At 47.3% G+C, this 21,368-nt stretch overlaps 1 protein-coding gene across 1 annotated transcript in view; it reads right to left on the bottom strand.

Annotated features, from left to right (window-relative positions):
• Positions 1-21,368, bottom strand: part of SUCLG1 (succinate-CoA ligase GDP/ADP-forming subunit alpha) — a 59,492-nt gene that overhangs the window by 9,681 nt on the left and 28,443 nt on the right. The window contains exons 6-7 of the mRNA XM_044298059.1: positions 11,361-11,444; positions 5,559-5,710 (exon numbers count right to left, since the gene is read on the bottom strand). Of these exons, the coding sequence (XP_044153994.1) occupies positions 5,559-5,710; positions 11,361-11,444 (236 nt within the window). The remainder of the gene's footprint in view (positions 1-5,558; positions 5,711-11,360; positions 11,445-21,368) is intronic.

The raw sequence follows: 21,368 nt of genomic DNA, 5'->3' as shown, positions 1-21,368 counted from the left end.
AGAGTGCAAAGGCCCACCCCAAAAGGGGGTGACGCCTAAGGCCGTACCTACTCCAGAGACATAGGACATACCATATAATCCAGCAGGAGCGCAGGAGGTCCACCTAGTGAAAGGGGGACATGCACAGGGTTATCCTAGCATTAAGAGAGCGTGCAATAATTCCCCCAACACCGAATTTTGTGAGAGTGCAACCATTCCGCCAATGAAGGGGACATGTACAAGTCCAGCACAGCACGTACAAGGACAGCCGTGAATCTCATGAGCGTGCAAAAGTCCGCCCATGGAATGAGGGGTGGTCACGCACAAGGCCAGCACCGAATCCAATGGGAGTGCAAGCGTTCCACCCATGTTAGAGGCCATGCTCATGGCCAGTAACGTATCCGGCTAGAGCGCAGTATGCCGCCCGGAAAAAAAAGAGTGGGGGGGGGGGGGGGGGGTTCCATGCACATGGCCAGCATCTCATCCAGGGAGAGTGAGAGCACCCTGCCATGTACGGGAGTCATGCACATAGCCAGCAACGTACTGGCGAGAGACAAACACAGTCGGTGAGAATGTGTGTATGTCGCCTGAGGAAGGGAGGCATGCCCATGGCCGGCAGCGAATCCAGTGAGAGTGCGTACACCGCCCACGGAAGAGGGGCCATGCACATGGCTGACAGCGGATCCAGCGAGAGTGCAAGCACCCCGCCATGGAAGGGGTACATGCACATGGCCAGCAACGCACCAGCGAGAGAACAACCACAGACAGAGGGAGTGTATGCATGCCGCCTGAGGGAAGGAGGCGTGCCCAAGGCCGGCAGCGAATCCAATGAGAGTGCAGCATACCACCTATGGAAGGGGGTCATGCCTATGGCCAGCCGCGAATCCAGTGAAAGTGCAGCGTTCTGCCTATGGAAGCGTGTCGTGCACCTGGCCAGCACCGCATCCGGTGAGAGTGCAGATTTCCGCCTAATAAAATGGGGACATGCACATGATCGGCAACAAATCCAGTGAGAGTATAGCGTTCCGCCAATGGAAGGGGGTCACGCACATGGTCGACCGCGAATCCAGCGAGAGTGCTGCGTTCCGCCAATGGAAGGGGGACGTGCACATGGCCAGTACCGTATCCGGTGAGGGTGCAGTATTCCGCCTATGGAAGTTGGTCACGCACACGGCCGGCAGCGAATCCAGTGAGAGTGCAGCGTTCCGCCTATGGAAGGGGGACGTGCACATGGCCAGCACCGTATCCGGTGAGAGTGCAGTATTCCGCCTATGGAAGGGGGTCACGCACACGGCTGGCAGCGAATCCAGTGAGAGTGCAGCGTTCCGCCTATGGAAGGGGGACGTGCACATGGCCAGCACCGTATCCGATGAGAGTGCAGTATTCCGCCTATGGAAGGGGGTCACGCACACGGCTGGCAGCGAATCCAGTGAGAGTGCAGCGTTCCGCCTATGGAAGGGGGACGTGCACATGGCCAGCACCGTATCCGGTGAAACTGCAGCAATCCGCCTAAGAAGGTCATACACAGGGCCAGCCCGCAGCCAGGGAGAGTGCAGTATCCCGCCTCCATACCTGGAGAGGGAGACGAATGCTGCCTACAGAATTGACCGCATGCACTTGGCCCGCGCTGCATCCCGGGAGAGGGCAAGAAACCGCCTAAAAGGGGAAATGCACCTGGCAGCGACGCAGGCTGGGAGCGCGAAACCATGCCGCCTATGGAAGGGGGGCATGCAGACAGGCAGCACTACTGCGATGAGGCTGCAGCGTCCTGCGCAGCCCACAAGAATCTGTTAGACATCTGTTTATTCATTATTATTTCATATTTTATTTATTTCTTTATTATTATTTATTTTATTTTATTTTTTATTAAACAGCCTCTCTGAGGCTAAAGGGGAACCACCATATAGGGGCACAGATTCACTTGATGCAAGAAAAAAAAAAAAAAAAAAGGGGGTGGCCAACCATACAGGCCCATTGGGAGCCGGCCTGCACCCAAAGGGTTAACAGGGAGCCGGCCTGGGGGCCGGCGCTGCGATCCCCTGGGGGCGGAGGAAGCCCCAGGCGGGAAGAATACGCGCCGGGAGAAGTACCCGCCCCCTCCAACAAAGGCCAGAATTTTGCGGCCTAGTAGGCCGTAAAGCCGGGGGCCTAAATTTGTGCGGCGCCCGGGGCCGCATAGTATTATATACCGCCGGGACTGAGGCGGAGCGGCGCATTAAACCGGCCGCGGGAGCCCACCCCGCAGGCCGGAAGAGTCAGAGGCCCAAATGGAGTGCCGGAATTGCGGCCCCGCAGGCCCGATGGCGGCCCAGCAGGTCATTGCGGCGCCCAGCCGCACCGGAATGTCCATGCCGGCTGGAGGCCAGTGAGAGTGCAGCGTTCCTCAGGAGCGGGGCCCCAGGCCCTGAGCAACGCTCCGGTAAGGAGATGGGGGGACCCTGAGATCGGGTGCCCGCGTAGTATTATATACCGGCGGGACATCAAAAGATAAAGGGGGACAGCAGCTGCATGTCCTATGGGGGCCAGGAAGGGGAGGGGGGGGGGAGCAGGGAGCAGATTGCCACCCTGCGGCACCCCAGGGGCCAGCCTAGATCCAGCAGTGGAAGGGATTCGAACTCATGACCTCTACCATCAGAGGCAAGGCATTTACCCTCACAGCTATGAAGCTGTTCAGAGGCACAGTATGGGGGTCAGGCCCGCAGGAGACCGGGTGGTGGTGGTAGGGGGGGGGAACGTAGGGCTGGAGAAGCCACTCTCTTACCACAGCCGTCTTCACCCTCGGTCCATTCCAGCAGGGTCGCCCCTTCAGCTACTGGCACCGTAGTGGCAGGACGCTGGAAGAGGGGCTTGGCGTGCGGGCGACCCTTGCGCTGGCGGGATACAAGGGAGCTAGGCTGCCCTGATCCACCTTGCCTTCTGTGGGGGAGGCAGCAGTGCGGGTGACCGACACTGGCGCAGCTCGACCCCGGGAGAAACAGAGAGGTCTAGTGCGTCTCTGTTGTCCCTGATGATCTGGAACAAAAAGAAAAGAAAAAGTAAAAATAAAAATTTAAACAAGGAGAAAAGAGCCCTGCAGAGCAGGGAGTGTCTTGCCTCCTTGGACACTAAGCAAAAACTGGCAGCCTCTCTCTCCAGGCTGAGGGTATAGCTGTGGAGGAGGGGCTTAACAGCTTTCACTTAGTGTCACGCCTCCTATGGAGATGAGCTATACCCAAGGTCTTCTGTGTCCCCCAAGGAAACTGGGCGAGAAATTTGCCTTTTTTTGACAAATGTCAACATTTTCTAAGACAGTAAAGCAGTAAACCATGTATGTTTACTGCACACAAAATGGTGTGATGAAAGCCTGTAAAATCAGAGGGGGGGGGGGGGGGGGGAGAGAAGCAATGGACAGAGCTGAATAATGCAAATATACAAATAAACTGAGCACGGAAGCCTCCCAACAAAGTCGCCGATCGATGCAAAATAAGGCAGCATAATTGCAGTACAGCAAGCGCCCCGGGCGCGCTGCGGCGTTTGTTCTCATGCGGTGCGGCCTCATGGAAGGAAGAAACGACCCCAGGACAGAGACGAGCAGATGCCAGGCCGGTGTGAGAGCGTGCACAGCCTGTGAACTGCGGAAAACGCGCTAGCTTTATTTCCTCCAAAAACCTTCCAGACAAAAAACATCCCCCCCAGTGGTAAGCCCCAGAAGATAACGTGTCAATTGTGAGCGAGCTCCTGATTTAATGCAACAGTCTTTTGGAAAAAGGAAAAAAAAAAAAAAGTTGACGGGGTTAATTTTCTGCACTTCCAGTCTTTAAAGGAAAATAATTTAGCTGCAAATAGGAGCAAAGAAAATTGTATTAAACAGAAAAAAAAAAAGCTGCTATAAAATCAATGGACGAGAGCAGAAACATTTATACAGGGGCAGAACAAAAAAATAAAATTAGGAAACATTCAAATTATTTATTCATTTGCAGTAATCCGGCAGCGGCTTCCGGGCCTCGCCAGTCACTAAAGCAGAGCAATCAATGACTAGAAGTATTGCATATTCCACAGGGCGAGAAGTACAGGCAGGCGGCCATCCCCAATCGCTGCCGCGTGTGAAAACCTAATACACCCTTACTGCGCTGGTAGTCAAGCCAACTGCCGGCATTAGGCCTTGACCGTATGTATTTTGCTGTCTGCAATCCCGTCCGTGTTACATCTGCATTTTGCGGACAAGTACAGGACATGTTCTTTCTTTTTGCGGAACGGACATGCGGAAGCAGAAAGCCTTTGTGCGCTTTCCACATCCGTATGTCAGTTCTGCAAAACGATAGAATAAGTCGGCGAAATGCGGGCCATGCACCCATTTGTATTTTGCAGACCGCAAAACGAATACGCTCATGTGCATGAGGCCTTGCAGCAAATTTAGGAGTCGGGTCTTCTGTTGACGGTCCAATCCATGGAACGAAGCAGCTTTAAAGAGCTCATGTCAGCAGGATCAACCCTATTAACCAGGCATACTGCTAGATCCTGCTGATTAAAGGGAAACCTGCCTGATCTAAGCTGCAGAAGCAAAAAACTGTAGGACAGTTTTAATTAAACCGGTTGTTAATTGGAGTAATACTGATGTCCTATCCTAAGGAAATGGAGTCAATATCAGATCAGCGTGGGTCGACCCCCTACCGATCAGCTGTTTGAAGAGGTGGGTGATTGTGCGAGCGCTGCCTCCTCTTCAAAGTTTACCTGCACGCCGCGCTGATCTCTCCCATCATATGACGAGCTACAATTTGAAGCCAGATCACAGCATATAAACACCAAAACTATTGTGTCTGCGGCACCTCAGAGCTGCTGTAGATTTCCATTTAGGCGCACGGATTGCCGGAGGACACGCCTAATTTAAGCTAAGGTGCTCGCATTATCAAATTAAGAGCAGCACAGGGGATATAACAGACCGGCGTAAAACTAGGGAACTCAGGACAGAGGCACCATAAGCCACACTTACAGGGCCCCCCCCCCCCCCCCGACACGTTTCCCATTGTCACTGGTTTATCAGGGGACATCAAAGAGATACAAACAATATAAAACCTTAAAAAGCTACATCGCTGTTAATGTCCATTATGGGAGAAGAAAGAGTACAAAAGGTCTATATTAGATAAGGCCAACAGGGTTCGATATTTAAAATGGTAGGTGCACCCAAACAAAAAATGTATGTATGTATGTATGTATGTATGTATGTATGTATGCATAAATAATTGTCGTATTCACATAGCTATTGTTTTGCATCTTCAGCTCCTATGCGGGCCTGTGTTTCCACTGTCACAGACCACAAACTCCAGCCATGACAAGGGAGCATGACAGCAGGATCAGACTACATGGTGTTTGTTAGTAGTCTGTTACCATGGAAATGCATAGGAGATTTTTAGGAACACTGTTTGCAAAGGAGTTTCATTCTTTTTTACCTTACATGTATTGTAGCAATAAAATAAAAATGACTGCAAAGCTGTACACGGCCTGCAACACTGGCGGTTCCCAGACCCCACTTCTAAACACAAAAGGAGGGGAGAAGAACTCCTAGGACACCGTGGCCTTGTGCTCCACGGAAATGAACTTACAGTATTGTGTTCTTTCAGATACTCGGCAGCATTTTCCTCTGCACTTCCACCAATCTCACCGATCAGAATGATACCTTCCGTCTTGGGATCCTTCAAGAAGACCTCAAGGCAGTCAATGAAGTTTGTCCCATTAAATGGGTCTCCGCCGATACCTTAAAAGGACAAGGAGGAAACTACGTCAATGGAATAAACTGTAAGGGCTCATGCGCACGAATTTAAGGGCTCCGTTCCCATATTGCAGGCCCCAAACGTCATGTCTGCAATATTCGAGCATTGGCCTTGTGCACTCCTCGCTGCGGACCCACTGGCTGGGTTTCCGGTCCGCAAGATACGGCCAAAGACAAGACAAGTGCCATCTTTTGCAGAGCGGAGGCATGGACTACAAAGCCCACAGAATTACTAGGAAGCACTTCTGTGGGCTTTCGGGTCCATGCCTCTGCAGTGCTCCAGACAAAAAAAAATTACCAGGAGCCATTGGCTCCTAAACTAAAAAAGTTAGGAGCCAAATTACATTTTTTTAGTCGCCAAATTTAAAATGCATATAATTTAAAAAAAAGGACTTTGAGAAGATGAGACGCAGGTCACAGTAGTGAGCCAGCACTACATATAGGAGAAAACAGCACCACATACCTCTCACATCCAGTGACATCTTCTGGGGGACAAGGTGACTTAAAAATGGCGAATTGCGTGGTTTAGAGTTTTTTTTTTTTCTGTTACGGCCTTCACCGAGCGGAAATATTTTTTTATATTTTAATAGCCCACACTTTTTGGGACGTGGCGATATGTAATATGTTAATTCTTTATTGTTTGTAAATTTTATATGTAAAACTGGGAAGGGGGCCATTTAAACTTTTAGTATTTTGGTGTTTTTTTTGTTTAACTTTTTATTTAATAACCATTTCTTCCCTTAGGACTAGAACCTGGATCTTTTCATCCCTTGTGCTAGTCCCCCTGATAGAGATCTATCAGGGTGAATAGGATCTCACATCTCCCTGCTGCCCTGTGCTCTGTACACACAGCAACAGGGAGCTGAACATGGTAGCCAGGGCTCCAGTAGCGTCCTGGCTGCCATGGTAACGATCTGAGCCCCAGCAGTGTAATCTGCCACTGCCACCAATGGAGGGGATGGGACCCTGTGGCCACCATATAACAATGGGGGGGGGGGGCTTGTGGCCAGTGATAATGGGGGGGGGGGGGTGAGGCTTTGGGAGGGCGCACTGCATCACCAATGAATGTACGGTAATTAAAGAGGACCTTTCGTGGGTCCAAAGAATATTAACTTATTAGTAGCAGGCTGCATAGAGCGGCGCCCAGGGATCTAAGTGCACTTACTATTAGTCCTGGGCGCCGCTCCGTTCACCCACTGTGGCCCCCGGTAATTTCAACATTCAGAGCAAGGAGGAGGAGACGCCAGTGTCTGTCCTTCCCCCTGACAGCAGCGCTGACCAATCACAGCGCAGAGAGAGGAAGAAAAAAAACTCCCCCCCTCTCTCTGCGCTGTGATTGGTCAGCGCTGCTGTCAGGGGGAAGGACAGACACTGGCGTCTCCTCCTCCTTGCTCTGAATGTTGAAATTACCGGGGGCCACAGCGGGTGAACGGAGCGGCGCCCAGGACTAATAGTAAGTGCACTTAGATCCCTGGGCGCCGCTCTATGTAGCCTGCTACTAATAAGTTCATATTCTTTGTACCTATGAAAGGTCCTCTTTAACTCCTGTCGGCAGCGGTATAACAGACCCGGCACCCGGCCTCAATAACAGGGCATGCGATCTGTGGCACCTGAGGGGTTAATTACCGCAGATCGCATGCCCTGTTATTGAGGCCAGGTGCCGGGTCTGTGATATCGCTGCCTATACTTATGTTTTACATTCATTGGTGGCGCAGTGGCGACAGCTCCTCCCTGCTATCTGCCCATTGGTGGTAGTGGCGGCCGCGTCACAGTGGAGAGGGAGGGACTCCTTCCTTCTCCACTGACTGCTACGAGAACATAGGCTGCACAGGATCGCAGCGGTACAGTCGCAAATGGCGACAAGACTAAAAAGTCTTGTCGCCATCTGCAAATTTTAAGGCACATTGGCGACCGTTTTGGTCGCCATCTGGAGCCCTGCTCTGCATCACAAAAAACAAGACCTGTCCTATCTTTTGCCGTATCTTGTGGATCGAGTACCCATGAAGAATAATCAGCACCGCAGCAGTGCTCCTAAAGGCTCCCTTACGCTGTAAAGGTGAGGGTCTAACTCACAGCACCTCCACCAATTAGCTGTTTGAAGGAGCCACAGTGCGCCGGCCTCTTCCTAGGTTCATTGTCACATGGCCTAGGTGCAGCTTAGTCCCATAAATGAGGAGGACCTGCAATACCAAACACAGCCTCTATACAATAATGTATGGCGCTGTGCTTGGCATGCTGCGAGGAGGCCACAGTGAGCTCTCCTTGGCTTTCTGGAAGGGGTGCAAAATGTGAGACCCCCGCCGATCTCATATTGATGACCTTACCCTGAGGATAGGTCATGAATATTAAAACACCAGGAAAACTCTGTTAAGCAGTGAATTCACCTTCTGCATGAGAGACCTGCCTTGAAAACCTACAGCTTTTCCTGCTCAGGAATGTCGATGCTTTGATTTCCATAGAGATTTTTGCTACATGTGGATAAACTTTTGAAAGCCTCTTTCTTTTGTACTGTGAATCTCTGTGGATCTGCACCACGTCTGAACAGGTGCAGGCTCTCAGGCTGGGAGGTTCTGCAGCAGCTGAGTTGTGCATAATGTACTTCTTACTGCATCGAGATGCTTTCAGTGACTTTGCAGTTTTAGTGTAGGTGTTACACAGTTAAGGATCTGATGGAAGCAAGCGAGACATTTCAGCCCATGCACCACTTCTAAACACAAAAACAATAACATCCAATTATCCAAGTTTTGAAGGAAAATCGATAGCAGCCCGCACCCTGCACCGAGATCGCTGCGCTGTGCAGAGAGGGAGACGCTTGTTAACTGTGCTCCAAATTTCCTTTTAATTGGGAACCGAGAAACAGGTAAATTGGCTAAAGAATGGTAAATAAGATGAAAGATTGATAGAATCAAAGTGGCGGTCATAACCCAACCATAAGGAGTTACAGTCTGAAACTTAAAGGGATAGTACAGCAGCCAACGTTGGCGTAGAGATGGCGAACAGTCGCTATGCAACACAACTCAGAAACTAATGTTCAGCTACACTGGTTATCAGTAAAGCTGTAAATCACTGTAATAAAGTCAGGTGGTAATGTAACCGAGGCTGCTGTAATCACAGGACTTGCAGACATCCAAACAGCTTGTCATTCCCTGTTTGGGTAAGATATACAAACAATTTCAGTTGTCTCTATGTTGCCTGGATGAAACCGCAGACTGCCAAACTTGGGATGGGTAGTACTAGCGTGCCATGCCCATGTCATTATACATTTAGATTATTAAAGCCTTCTTCATTAACCACATCCCCGTTTCATGTCCAGCCCATGGGATATCACTGGAGTAGGGCTGCAGTAAACCATTTTAGGAATAGAGTATTCCATCGATGATTTTTTTACAATTAATCAAGTAATCCAATAAGAAAATAAAATGAATGAATAGACTCTTTTCCTTTTTAAAAACTCATAAGACCCCCTGCCATCAGCCCAAGTGTTCCACTATCCCCCCCCCGGCGCCATACCTGGTGGCCTTTGGGCTGGCGCCATACCTGGTGGCCTTTGGGCTGGCGCCATACCTGGTGGCCTTTGGGCTGGCGCCATACCTGGTGGCCTTTGGGCTGGCGCCATACCTGGTGGCCTTTGGGCTGGCGCCATACCTGGTGGCCTTTGGGCTGGCGCCATACCTGGTGGCCTTTGGGCTGGCGCCATACCTGGTGGCCTTTGGGCTGGCGCCATACCTGGTGGCCTTTGGGCTGGCGCCATACCTGGTGGCCTTTGGGCTGGCGCCATACCTGGTGGCCTTTGGGCTGGAACTATTCATAGCGATTCACTGGTTGGAGCACTCTGGTTGGCACTCAACAGAAGGGTGCTCTAGTTGCCATCATATATGGTGACACAACCTGGCACTAGTCACAGAAGCACTCACACTTTTTTATTGTGGGAACCTTTACTTCCTTTCTTGTATTATCCTGGGATCTCGAGGACACGCTCCCTGCAAGCTGGAGCTGCAGCTACCACACAGAGCTTCTGTCCCAGGACCCAGAGCTGTGCCTGTCCATGCAGCCTGCCCTCCTCCTGACACCTGGAGTGCACAGCGTCATTGGTTGCTATGACGCTGTGCACTCCAGGCGCCCGGCCTTAGTCGCGCCCCCACCCCCTCGATGTCACCAACTTACCTTTACAGCAGGGGCGCCGGCGACACTCCATCGTTCCGCGCTGCTCTGGGCCTGACGCCAGGAGGTCCGTGCAGTGTGGGGCCATGGACGTGCCGTGGAGTGTCAGGAGGCCCCCTGCTGGAAAGGTGAGTATTGCGGGCCAGCGGGAGTAATAGAAAGCTCTTCACTCCCGCTCTGTGGTCACGTGACAAAAATCCTCAATGCAAAAAAGGAGGATTTTTTTGTGTTGAATTACTCGATTTAAAATGAGTACTCGTTGCAGCCCTACACTGGAGTGTCAGATATTGGATGCAAACTTTGGAAGGATGCTACGACTGATCAACCTTGGGACTATTGGACACAGATATCAAGTTGATTAACTTGGCTTTTAATCTAGCTTATTCCATTTAGTATCAGTTTATATAGAAATTGTGGAGTGTTTTTTTCCCCTATGTAGCACCACAATATTTCAGAGTGGCTTCACCTAAACACTTATTCAGCAGGGAGGAAGAAAAGGACTGCGGTAAGTTTAGGCAGTCTGAATTTTGTGCTAATGAGCATCCTTCATTTGTTCCAACGAGAGCAGCTGCCTTCATACCTTAAAGGAAACCTGCCACCAGGATTTTGTGCATAGAGCTGAGGACATGGGTTGCTAGATGGCCGCTAGCACATCCGCAATACCCAGTCCCATAGCTCTGTGTGCTTTTATTGTGTAAAAAGAACGATTTGATAGATATGCAAATTAACCTGGGATGAGTCCTGTCCCTGACTAATCTAACGTACAGGACTCATGTCAGGTTAATTTGCATATGTATCAAATCATTTTTTTTTACACAATAAAAGCACACAGAGCTATGGGGCCTGGGTATTGCAGATGTGCTAGCGGCCATCTAGCAACCCATGCCCTCAGCTCTATACACAAAATCCCAGTGACAGAACCCCTATAATGCCCTGGCACCTCATACAGGTTATACTTACCCCACTCCTCAGCACCCGCGTCACTCCTTATGCACATCATTTCCCCGTCACGCGGATCAAAACATCTGGCGACAGGTGGGCCGGGGCGAATCAGCCAATAGCAGGCAGTGATGGGAACAAGCCTCCCTAGCTTCGTTATTGATGCTAGGGAGACTTGTTTCCGTTGCGGCCTGCTATTGGCTTAAACTCCCCCTGCCGGATGTCTTGATCCACATGACGAGGAGAGGCAGCAGCTGGGAGCAGGAACGACACGGGTGCCGGGCGAGTATAACCTGTATAAGGTGCCCGGGCATTTTGGGGGGGGGGGGGGGGGGGCATTATAAGGGTTCGATAACCCCTTTAAGTAACAGAATGAGATGTTTTCTTCATTTTTCTCCATCCGGACACCACCTAAACACCCGCTGCTGAGAAATCGGTGGCCTTATTTGTCACCCGATATATAGATCAGCCCTTGGCCACCAGACCTCAAGGCACAAAAAGAGGAGTCAATACTTTCCCGATCCATGAGACTTACCGATACAGAGAGACTGCCCCAATCCAACCTGTGTCGTCTGATGCACGGCTTCATACGTCAGGGTTCCTGATCTGGACACAATACCTGCGGGTAAAGGAAAGCGCAGGCTCGTTGAGAACATTATGTAAGAGTGATTTCATGTTTATTTCAGCGCGCCGGCAATGAAGAGCTGTGAACCGCACTGACAAATTAATGCGTTAGGGAGTCAACGAGGCAAACGCTTCCAGGGAAGGGTAGAGATATTGATGTGCTCTTACTACAGGTGCCTGGCTGTGACTAGAAGCAATCTACGCTGCAGGCTGGCTCAGAAACGCACTCCTCTACACTACATTGACCTACAGTAGCCAGCTAGGCAGAGTCTTCAACTGTGCGGGATGCAGTTTTTCCCCACATCCCATTACATAATGAGCTGTATAATTTGCAGCACGAGTCTTACTTTGTGCAAAAAGCATTACAGCTAATTAAAGAACTGAAGGGAGGGGGGAGAAAGAAAAAAAAATATTGACGGTTCAATCACAAATTCTCACTTAACTACAGTTGGGTTCTATTTGCAGAAACATAGTTATGGTCATACAGTAGTTATGAGATATTAAAAAAAACACATTAGAATGATATTTTATACAATATTCTGGAGGAGGTTCTTTAGCACCACCCAGTGGTGCTATTGGGGAACTGCAAAAGAATACAATAAAGCGGTCTCCAATTAGTTACTATAAAAAAAAAATCAAATCTAAATTATAAAAATTTTAAAAAATGTAACACATCATAGATGCAAAAAAGCATACAAAGAAAAAAAAAAAATGCATTAAAAAGAATCCTTAGCATAATACATCCATATGGGGGTGGGTGGGGGACTGATGCACAAACCCCCTATGTGAAGCAGAGTGATGCAGCAAGGCTCTGACTACCAAGCACACCCACATATACTGTAGGTATGTCATTAGGTTGACCAGGCACAACAAGCCCCCTCCAGTCATACCAAATACATACTGTATAGTGGGATTTCCAGGGATGAAAAATAGAATGAAGACAGTTTCATTTTCCAGAAGAAAAGGACTCTGTATACAGAATTTTAGCGTCATTTTTGTCAAATTTTTTTTTTTTTTTTTTTTTTTTTTTTTTACAGACTGTGTGCTGTCCACATCCCCTATATCTGTTCCACGGCCCAGCAAACGCAGTGGAACATGTCCTATTCTGGCAGACAAGAATAAGCATTTGTAACATAGTGCAGGACCTGCGGAAGGTGAAAATGTGGGATGCACGAAGCCAGTATCCATGCTCTGTGGTCCAAAAAATGGGCACGGTCGTGTGCATGAGGCCTAAAACTACCGGCACACATTGCGGATTCTTTTGTGAAGATACAGCACTCGCAAAGTGCATGCAGTTCGAAAAATATCATGTACATGTAACACTGCGGCGTGGATTCCGAAATCTGCAGCACGTCTATTGTTTGTGCGGATTTCACCCTTTGAAATGCAAGGATGAGCTCTGCGGCAAAACCGCATCAAAAACCTCAGGTAACACATGCGTTCTTTTTGGTGTGGAAACATTAAACACATTCAAAAGCTGTCGGCCAAACGACAGCTCTCTCCCAACTCCCTCCCGGCTTCCCCATGTATGTTATGCTCAGCCGTGTGTGCGCATTCAATGGGGAGATCGGAGAACGTCGCTAGCAGACACTTCTGCCCGTTGCTTACCTAATCGGGAGAACAAAAGAATTGGGTGAAAATATTTCATCGGGAGCTCCCCACACACACTGTGCCAGCGGACCAGTCGCTCTCGGCAGGTTGGGCTGGCAAAGGTATGATGGGGATGGCCAATACAAATGAAAAGCCCCTCTAGGAACCCGGGTCTTCTCAAACGGGTCCAAAAAAAGAAAACCAAACCATGTCCTTGTGTGTATTTCAATGACCTGCTCCTGTGACGCTGTGTAACCCTGTAATCCACTTCAGAGAACTGTGACCAAGGTATCCAGATTCCCTGTACCTTTCACCATACGCAGAATTAAAGAGGGGTTTTTCTACAACTTTTATTCTTATGACCTATCCTCTGATCGGTGGGGGTCAGATCCCTGCTGATAAGCTGTTTGAGAAGGCACCAGTGCTTGCAGTAGCACACAGTCTTCTCAGCTCACCAAGCACAGCGCCATACATTGTATAGTGGTTGTGCTTGGTAATGGGGCTGAGCTGCTGCTAGGTCACGTGACTAATGAACGTGGTCACATGGCCTAGAGAAAGCCAGCACCAGTGCCTTCTCAAACAGCTGATCGCTAGGAGTCCAGGGTTTCAGACCCCCCACAGATCAGATACTGATGATCTATCCAGAGGATAGGTCATCAGTAAAGATCTCAGAAAACCCCTTTTACTAATATACAGAGCAAACTCCTCATGTCCCCCAACATGTTTCACTGCAGCATCCTCAGGGGTACAGGACAGGAGTACGAGTGGCACCAAGCCCTGCTCATCCACTACATCAGGGATCAGCAACCTCCGGCACTCCAGGTGTTGTGAAACTACATCTCCCATCATGCACACTTGCTTGGCTGTTCTCTGAACTCCTACAGGTGTGCATGATGGGAGATAGTTTCACAACACCTGGAGTGCTGGAGGTTGCCGACCCCTGCCCTATATCAAGCAGATTTTACATGGGAGGCGACCTACCGATACCGCTGATAGGCATCACGAGTTGCTAGGGATGCATGGACTAACAGATTAACATTCCGGCTTCCCAGCTCACCAGCTCACCGATTTCCCCCAATATCCTGTAAAATCAAGGCATTTCTGAGCCAAAGCCAAAAGAGGATCCGGCCCAATAGTGAACTGTCCCTTTCAGGGATTAGGAGGGTCCCTCAACACCAATCTGATCAAGTGTTCAAATATCCTGCAGCGCCTCCACAGGTGAAATTAAGCATTACATTTAAACGGCTATTCTATAGCAGGGGTGACCAACCTTTTCTGGTCCCAGGGTCACACTGGTTCGGGCTGTACTAACACATTCCCAGGTCTCTATGGCTCATCATATGTGTATGCCATACATGTCTGATAAGTGCGGGTCCCACATCCAGGACTCCAAACTTACTGGGTCTGGGAGTATAGGCACCGTTCAGCACTGCAAGGAAGAGGAGGCCATGGCTGCATGTAACTATTCACTGAAGGGTATGGGGCTTGGGCCCAGTTGGTCTTTTCTACAGATTATCCCATCAGCCTTTGGTGAGTGATATGAATTGTGTCTCATCCTTTATATGAATGTTCTATGGCAGGGCTGGCCAACCTGCGGCTCTCCAGTTGTTGCAAAACTACAACTCCCAGCATACCTAGACTGCTCACAGCTATCAGCCTACATCAGGGCATGGTGGGAATTGTAGTTTTACAACAGCTGGAGAGCCGCAGGTTGGCCAGCCCTGTTCTATGGTCTAACATAGGGAACCTTGCTGACAACTTCATGAAGTTATTACACGGTGCCTATACAATAGTACCACAGTCTATATAACGTTACCACACCATGCATATATTACCATACAGTGTGTACAGAATATTACTATAGTGTCGCTACAACACCATACTTCATGTAGATAAGGCTACTTTCACACTAGCGTTTTTTGTGGATCAATCATGGATCTGCAAAAACGCTTCCGTTAAAATACAAAACCACCTGCATCCGTCATGAACGGATTCGGTTGTATTAGGTTTTATATAGCCAGGATGGATCAGTCATGAACACCATTGAAAGTCAATAGGGGACGGATCAGTCTATTGTGTCAGAGAGAACTGATCCGTCCCCATTGACTTACATTGTGTGTCAGGACGGATCAGTCTTGCTCCGCACCACATCGTGGAAAGAAAAACTGCTTGCAGTGTTATTCTGTCCGCTATGGGGATGCAACAAAACAGAATAGAATGCATTCCGTTTCGTTCAGTTTTGTACCCATTGACAATGAATGGGGACAAAATGGAAGCGTTTTCTTCAGCTATTGAGATCCTATGACGGATCTCAATAGCGGAATTGAAAACGCTAGTGTGAAAAAGTAGCCAAATACCATCGTGTCGAGGTAATAGTACCATAGTGTTTATATAATATTACCATATCGCCTCAATATATTATTTAAATTTTTTATTTTACTCATATAGCACTACTATATTCCGCAGCACTTCACAAACCTTAGCATCAAGCTGTCCCCAATGGGGCCCACAATGTGTGGGAGGAAACCGGAGAACCCGGAGGAAACCCACGCAAACACAGGGAGAACATACAAACTCCATGTAGAGGTTGTCCTTGGTGGGATTCGAAGCGTTGATATAACACCACACATCACATATATAAAAGAACAATACCGGAATTTTACCATTGTGGCGAGGCAATAGTACCATACTGTCTATATAATATTACCACATCGCATCATTACCATACAGAGTATATATTACTGTATTACCATGTCAATAATCATGTATATAGCAGTCCCATACAGTAATCTTCCTATCAATGACCATCCAGCACCCCTAGCCTAGTAGTACCAGTGTCTATAGAACAGCACATTATATAGACACTGAGGGAGGAGAATCCATTTTCTATGAGTATTTCTTCCATCTTGTGCATATGTGGAAAATTAATGAGCCAGCTGGCAGGATGTAGGGAGTCTCTCTGAATAAACCAAATGTTCTAGCTACAAGGCCAAGGTAAGCAGCTCCCTCGCTCCCCCTCATCAGAGTTTGATGTCCAAGAAAGTTTTGTTTTCTCAGTTTTGGGATGTAATGCTGAAGAATGTCAACTTTGAGATAAGATGCTGCAGAAACTTTTTAATTATTAGAACTCTGTTAGTATAGTGCGGAAGTATTGCCTTTTATAAATAACGACTCAAATCATCAGTTTTGATTTCCACCCCCTTGGTGGTGGGCCAGATTTGTCTAGGATTATCTGTAGTGTTATAAAGATGTATCCTTGTGTGGAATAAAATAGAATCTGATTCAGCAGTGTGTCCGCTCTGAGTGCTCATAAGGACACTTCAATTATAGAAGGGGGGTTTTGCCCCAACAAAACTTGGCGGCCAACATGGGGCTCGACTAAAGGACACTTCATTGATCTCCCAACAACTAGGATAATCTGGACCAGGACGGACAGATAAAAGACATTGCTGCAAGGTAAGAGACTCTCTTACATTATATCTGTGCCTCTCTGACCAGTTGTCTGGTTCGAGGGATTGTTGAAGGAATGTACGCAAGTCCTTTTACAGTCGAGTCCATATTAATAAAGAACCTTGAAAATACCTATGATTGTTGGGTTTAGTTTCTCATCATGAGTAACTTTGATAATGTTTTTGGTCTGGCTTTAGGAGTCACGGTATACGTTTTGTTTTTCTTTACAATGCTTGGAAAATTGCAGAACATAATAGAAAGGGAAATCTCAGTAACAGTACACTAGGTGATATAGTGAGGAAGCAAACGTCAGAATTTTCTTACTTTCTATAGTTTTTCTGGTACAGTTGAAGAGCAATGGGAAATAATTTCAGTATACCTGAAGGTTATAAGACAGTCAAAACATTGGTGAAGGAAAGAGGAGGCAAGGAGGGTCTGAAGAATGTGGACCGAGAGTTAGAGAAGGCAGGGATGAAGTATGGGAATCTTAACCTAGAAGTCTGGGAAACATTCAGAAGGACACATTGTGGTTATATAAAGCAGTGTTTCCCAACCAGTGTGCCTCCCGCTGTTGCAAAATTACAACTCCCAGCATGCCTGGACAGCCTTTGACTGTGCGGGTATGCTGGGAGTTGTAGTTTTGCAACAGCTGGAGGCACACTGGTTGGGAAACACTGATATAAAGGATCATGGATGTGAAGAAGTGGTTGATACATGGATAAAAGTTGCTCGTGAGGTTGAAACTGAAGGATGGAGAGGAGAAGTTGTGCGAGGTAGATACTCAGAAGCAGAAAGGCAGTACCATTCCTGGTTGACACGGCAGCCAAAAAGGTATTAGACCATGGCTAGGGTAAGAGTCCATGGATATTTGTCATTTGCGCTGAAAAGGGGCACCAAACACGGGTGTCCTTTGTCACTCCTGTTTGCTTTAGTAACAGAACCGCTATCTGTGTATATAGCAGGTAGCAATAGAATACAAGGATGGGACATTGCAGGTATATCCGAAAAGATCTTGCTTTATGCAGACGATATGCTGATATACTTGGGAGATGAAGGCCATTCTTTGGAAGCTTTACTAGAAATTGTGGATTTATATGGAACTTTTTCAGGGCTATGGGTCAATTGGGCCAAATCGGCATTATATTTAGTTGATGAGTTTTCCCCTCAGAGTGTATCACCCTTGTCGTCACTTCAGGTGGTGAGTAACTTCACATATCTGGGGAAAGTCATACATAAAGAGGTCACCCAGTTTATAGACTTAAACATAAACCCGGTAGTGAAACATGTTTTGCAAAAACTGAAAGCTTGGGAGGCGCTTCCACTGTCATTGATAGGACGCATCAATATTTTTTAAATGATCCTTCTCCCCAAGCTACTGTACATTTATAGAGCAACCCCTCTAACTTTGCAGAAATCTAATTTTCAGACTTTAGATCGCCTGCTAACGTCCTTTTTTGTGGAACAACTCAGTTCCCCGTATAGCTAGGGACACTTTGAAAGCTACTACTGAGAGAGGTGGACTGGCACTTCCAGACATGTACCTATACTACATTGCGACGCAACTAAATTATGCTGCATGGTGGATTAAAGCAGACCCTTATAACCCGGCGGTGGTATTGGAGGCGGCTCTCATGGGGTCGTATGAAGCTATGACGAACTTAATGTATAGAGCAGGGAAGTACCTGGTAAAACATTTTACTACATTGATGGCGGGGGTGATCAATGCGTGGAATACTTTTGCGGGGGTGGGGGGATGGAGAGGAAAGCAATATGTCCCCAGTGATGCCCTTGTGGGGAAATCCCAAACTGGTGGAACTAACTTCTCTGCTCGATTTTGAATTCTGGCCGCGAAAGGGCGTCAAATACCTGACTCAAGTGTATGAAGACTTTTTTTTTTAAAGACCTTTTCAACCTTGCAAACTGAATATAAACTGCCACAAGCATCTCTTTAGATTTTTCCAACTAAGACATGCCTGCGAATTTCAGTCTGGGGCTGGTCCTTTGAGGCTGGACTATAATGCAGTAGAGAAAATTGCCAGACGGGCAAACCATACTACAATGGTGTCGTCTTTTTATGCTTTCCTTCTATCCTCCCGGCCTTCACCGATGACCAGGGCTTTTCTTAAGTGGAGGGCTGATATTCCTGCATTGGAAGATTATCATGAGAAGGAGCTGTCGGCCTCTTGGAGGGGGGCGGCGATTTGTGCACGGAATCAGCCGATTCAGACGAAATGGACACAGTCTACTATACCCCAGTGAGATTGGGACGCATGCATAAACTTGCTTCAGATACGTGGACAAGATGTGATAATGGCAGGGGGACCCCATTGCACATGGTATGGGAGTGTCCGGTCATTGCTGAACTCTGGATGCAGGTGCATGACTATCTGGATGCTCGCCTTAGGCTCCCAGCAGTTGTGGCACCTGAAGTTAGTCTGCTAGGTCTTGTCAACGATATTATTCCAACTAAACATACCAAAATCCTTTATAGGTTGCTGATGTTTTATGAGAGAAAGTCAATTCTGCTAAACTGGAAGCCCCCCAAGAAACCAACATTGTCTCATTGGATCTAGCTTTCAATGCCACCTTATCAGTATACAAGTTAACTTACGAAGCTAGGGGCGTACCGGAAAAATTTGGGATATTTGGCTAAATGCAAACTCGGTCACTGTGTAATGGGGCTGGAGGGGTTTTTGAGATGTTCAGGTCACTGCCAGTATGACTGTGTGTGGATGGAGACAGGTCTTAATAGAACAATTCGACTTCATGACAATAAGTCTGCTTTATGACTGATGTGAATTACATTATAATATTAGCAATTGTAGACATGTTGGTCTATATGTAATCCTATTTTGTTGAGGGGGTTGATCCCCTATTAAAATTATTTTATTTTTTCCATTTTCTCAGAAATAAACAAAGACAGTACTGTTGTTACCTAATCGCTAGTAAAAGAAAACCTGCCAGAACCTCTTTTACGGACTGATGTTTTGCAAGCACTGGGAGCCCACATACACTTTTACCCCGACGGCACTACCCGTGTAGAGGAAGTATTATTTCCCTTAATAGAGACACTGGCCCTGCCTGTGTCGCTATTAAGACCAGGCTGTTCTTGAGGTGGTACTGAAGGATTTGTGGGCATCATCAAAAACAGACATAGGGAAACTCCCCGTGTCTCCGGTCACTGTGCATCTTAAGCCAGGATATCAGCCCCTCGAGTGAAGCAGTACCCCCCTGTCATGCCCAGGAGATAGCAGTGGCTAGTCAAATTCATGGTTTTCTCCAGGCCGGTGTATTGATAAACACAGTATCTCCCGCTAATAGCCCGCTGTTCCCAATAAAGAAGAAACCAGTTAAAGGGAACCAGTCACCAGTTTTATGGTGTCCTAACTAAGGGCAACATATATAAGTGACTGATTCTGTTAGCAAAATGCTGGGTCACTTTCTTTAACCACTTCAACCCCGCTAGCTGAAACCCCCTTCATGACCAGGCCACTTTTTACACTTCGGCACTACACTACTTTCACCGTTTATCGCTCGGTCATGCAACTTACCACCCAAATGAATTTTACCTCCTTTTCTTCTCACTAATAGAGCTTTTATTTGGTGGTATTTCATTGCTGCTGACATTTTTACTTTTTTTGTTATTCATCGAAATTTAATGATTTTTTTGCAAAAAAATGACATTTTTCACTTTCAGCTGTAAAATTTTGCAAAAAAAACGACATCCATATATAAATTTTTCGCTAAATTTATTGTTCTACATGTCTGATAAAAAATAAAATGTTTGGGCAAAAAAAAAATAAAAAATGGTTTGGGTAAAAGTTATAGCGTTTACAAACTATGGTACAAAAATGTGAATTTCCGCTTTTTGAAGCAGCTCTGACTTTCTGAGCACCTGTCATGTTTCCTGAGGTTCTACAATGCCCAAACAGTACAAACACCCCACAAATGACCCCATTTCGGAAAGTAGACACCCTAAGGTATTCGCTGATGGGCATAGTGAGTTCATAGAACTTTTTATTTTTTGTCACAAGTTAGCGGAAAATGATGATTTTTATTTTAATATTTTTTTTTCTTACAAAGTCTCATATTCCACTAACTTGCGACAAAAAATAAAAAATTCTAGGAACTCGCCGTGCCCCTCACGGAATACCTTGGGGTGTCTTCTTTCCAAAATGGGGTCACTTGTGGGGTAGTTATACTGCCCTGGCAATTTAGGGGCCCAAATGTGTGAGAAGAACTTTGCAATCAAAATGTGTAAAAAATGGCCTGCGAAATCCGAAAGGTGCACTTTGGAATATGTGCCCCTTTGCCCACCTTGGCTGCAAAAAAAGTGTCACACATCTGGTATCGCCGTACTCAGGAGAAGTTGGGGAATGTGTTTTGGGGTGTCATTTTACATATACCCATGCTGGGTGAGAAATATCTTGGCAAAAGACAACTTTTCCCATTTTTTATACAAAGTTGGCATTTGACCAAGATATTTCTCTCACCCAGCATGGGTATATGTAAAATGACACCCCAAAACACATTGCCCAACTTCTCCTGAGTACGGCGATACCAGATGTGACACTTTTTTGCAGCCTAGATGCGCAAAGGTGCCCAAATTCCTTTTAGGAGGGCATTTTTAGACATTTGGATCCCAGACTTCTTCTCACGCTTTCGGGTCCCTAAAAAGCCAGGGCAGTATAAATACCCCACATGTGACCCCACTTTGGAAAGACACCCCAAGGTATTCAATGAGGGGCCTGGCGAGTTCATAGAATTTATTTTTTTTGCATAAGTTAGCGGAAATTGATTTTTTATTTTTATTTTTCTCACAAAGTCTCACTTTCCGCTAACTTAGGACAAAAATTTCAATCTTTCATGGACTCAATAT

Source organism: Bufo gargarizans, chromosome 1 (assembly GCF_014858855.1).
Source record: "Bufo gargarizans isolate SCDJY-AF-19 chromosome 1, ASM1485885v1, whole genome shotgun sequence".
NCBI lineage: Eukaryota > Metazoa > Chordata > Amphibia > Anura > Bufonidae > Bufo > Bufo gargarizans.
Note: the sequence above shows the minus strand (reverse complement) of the source record. Positions and strands in the feature narration are given on the sequence as shown.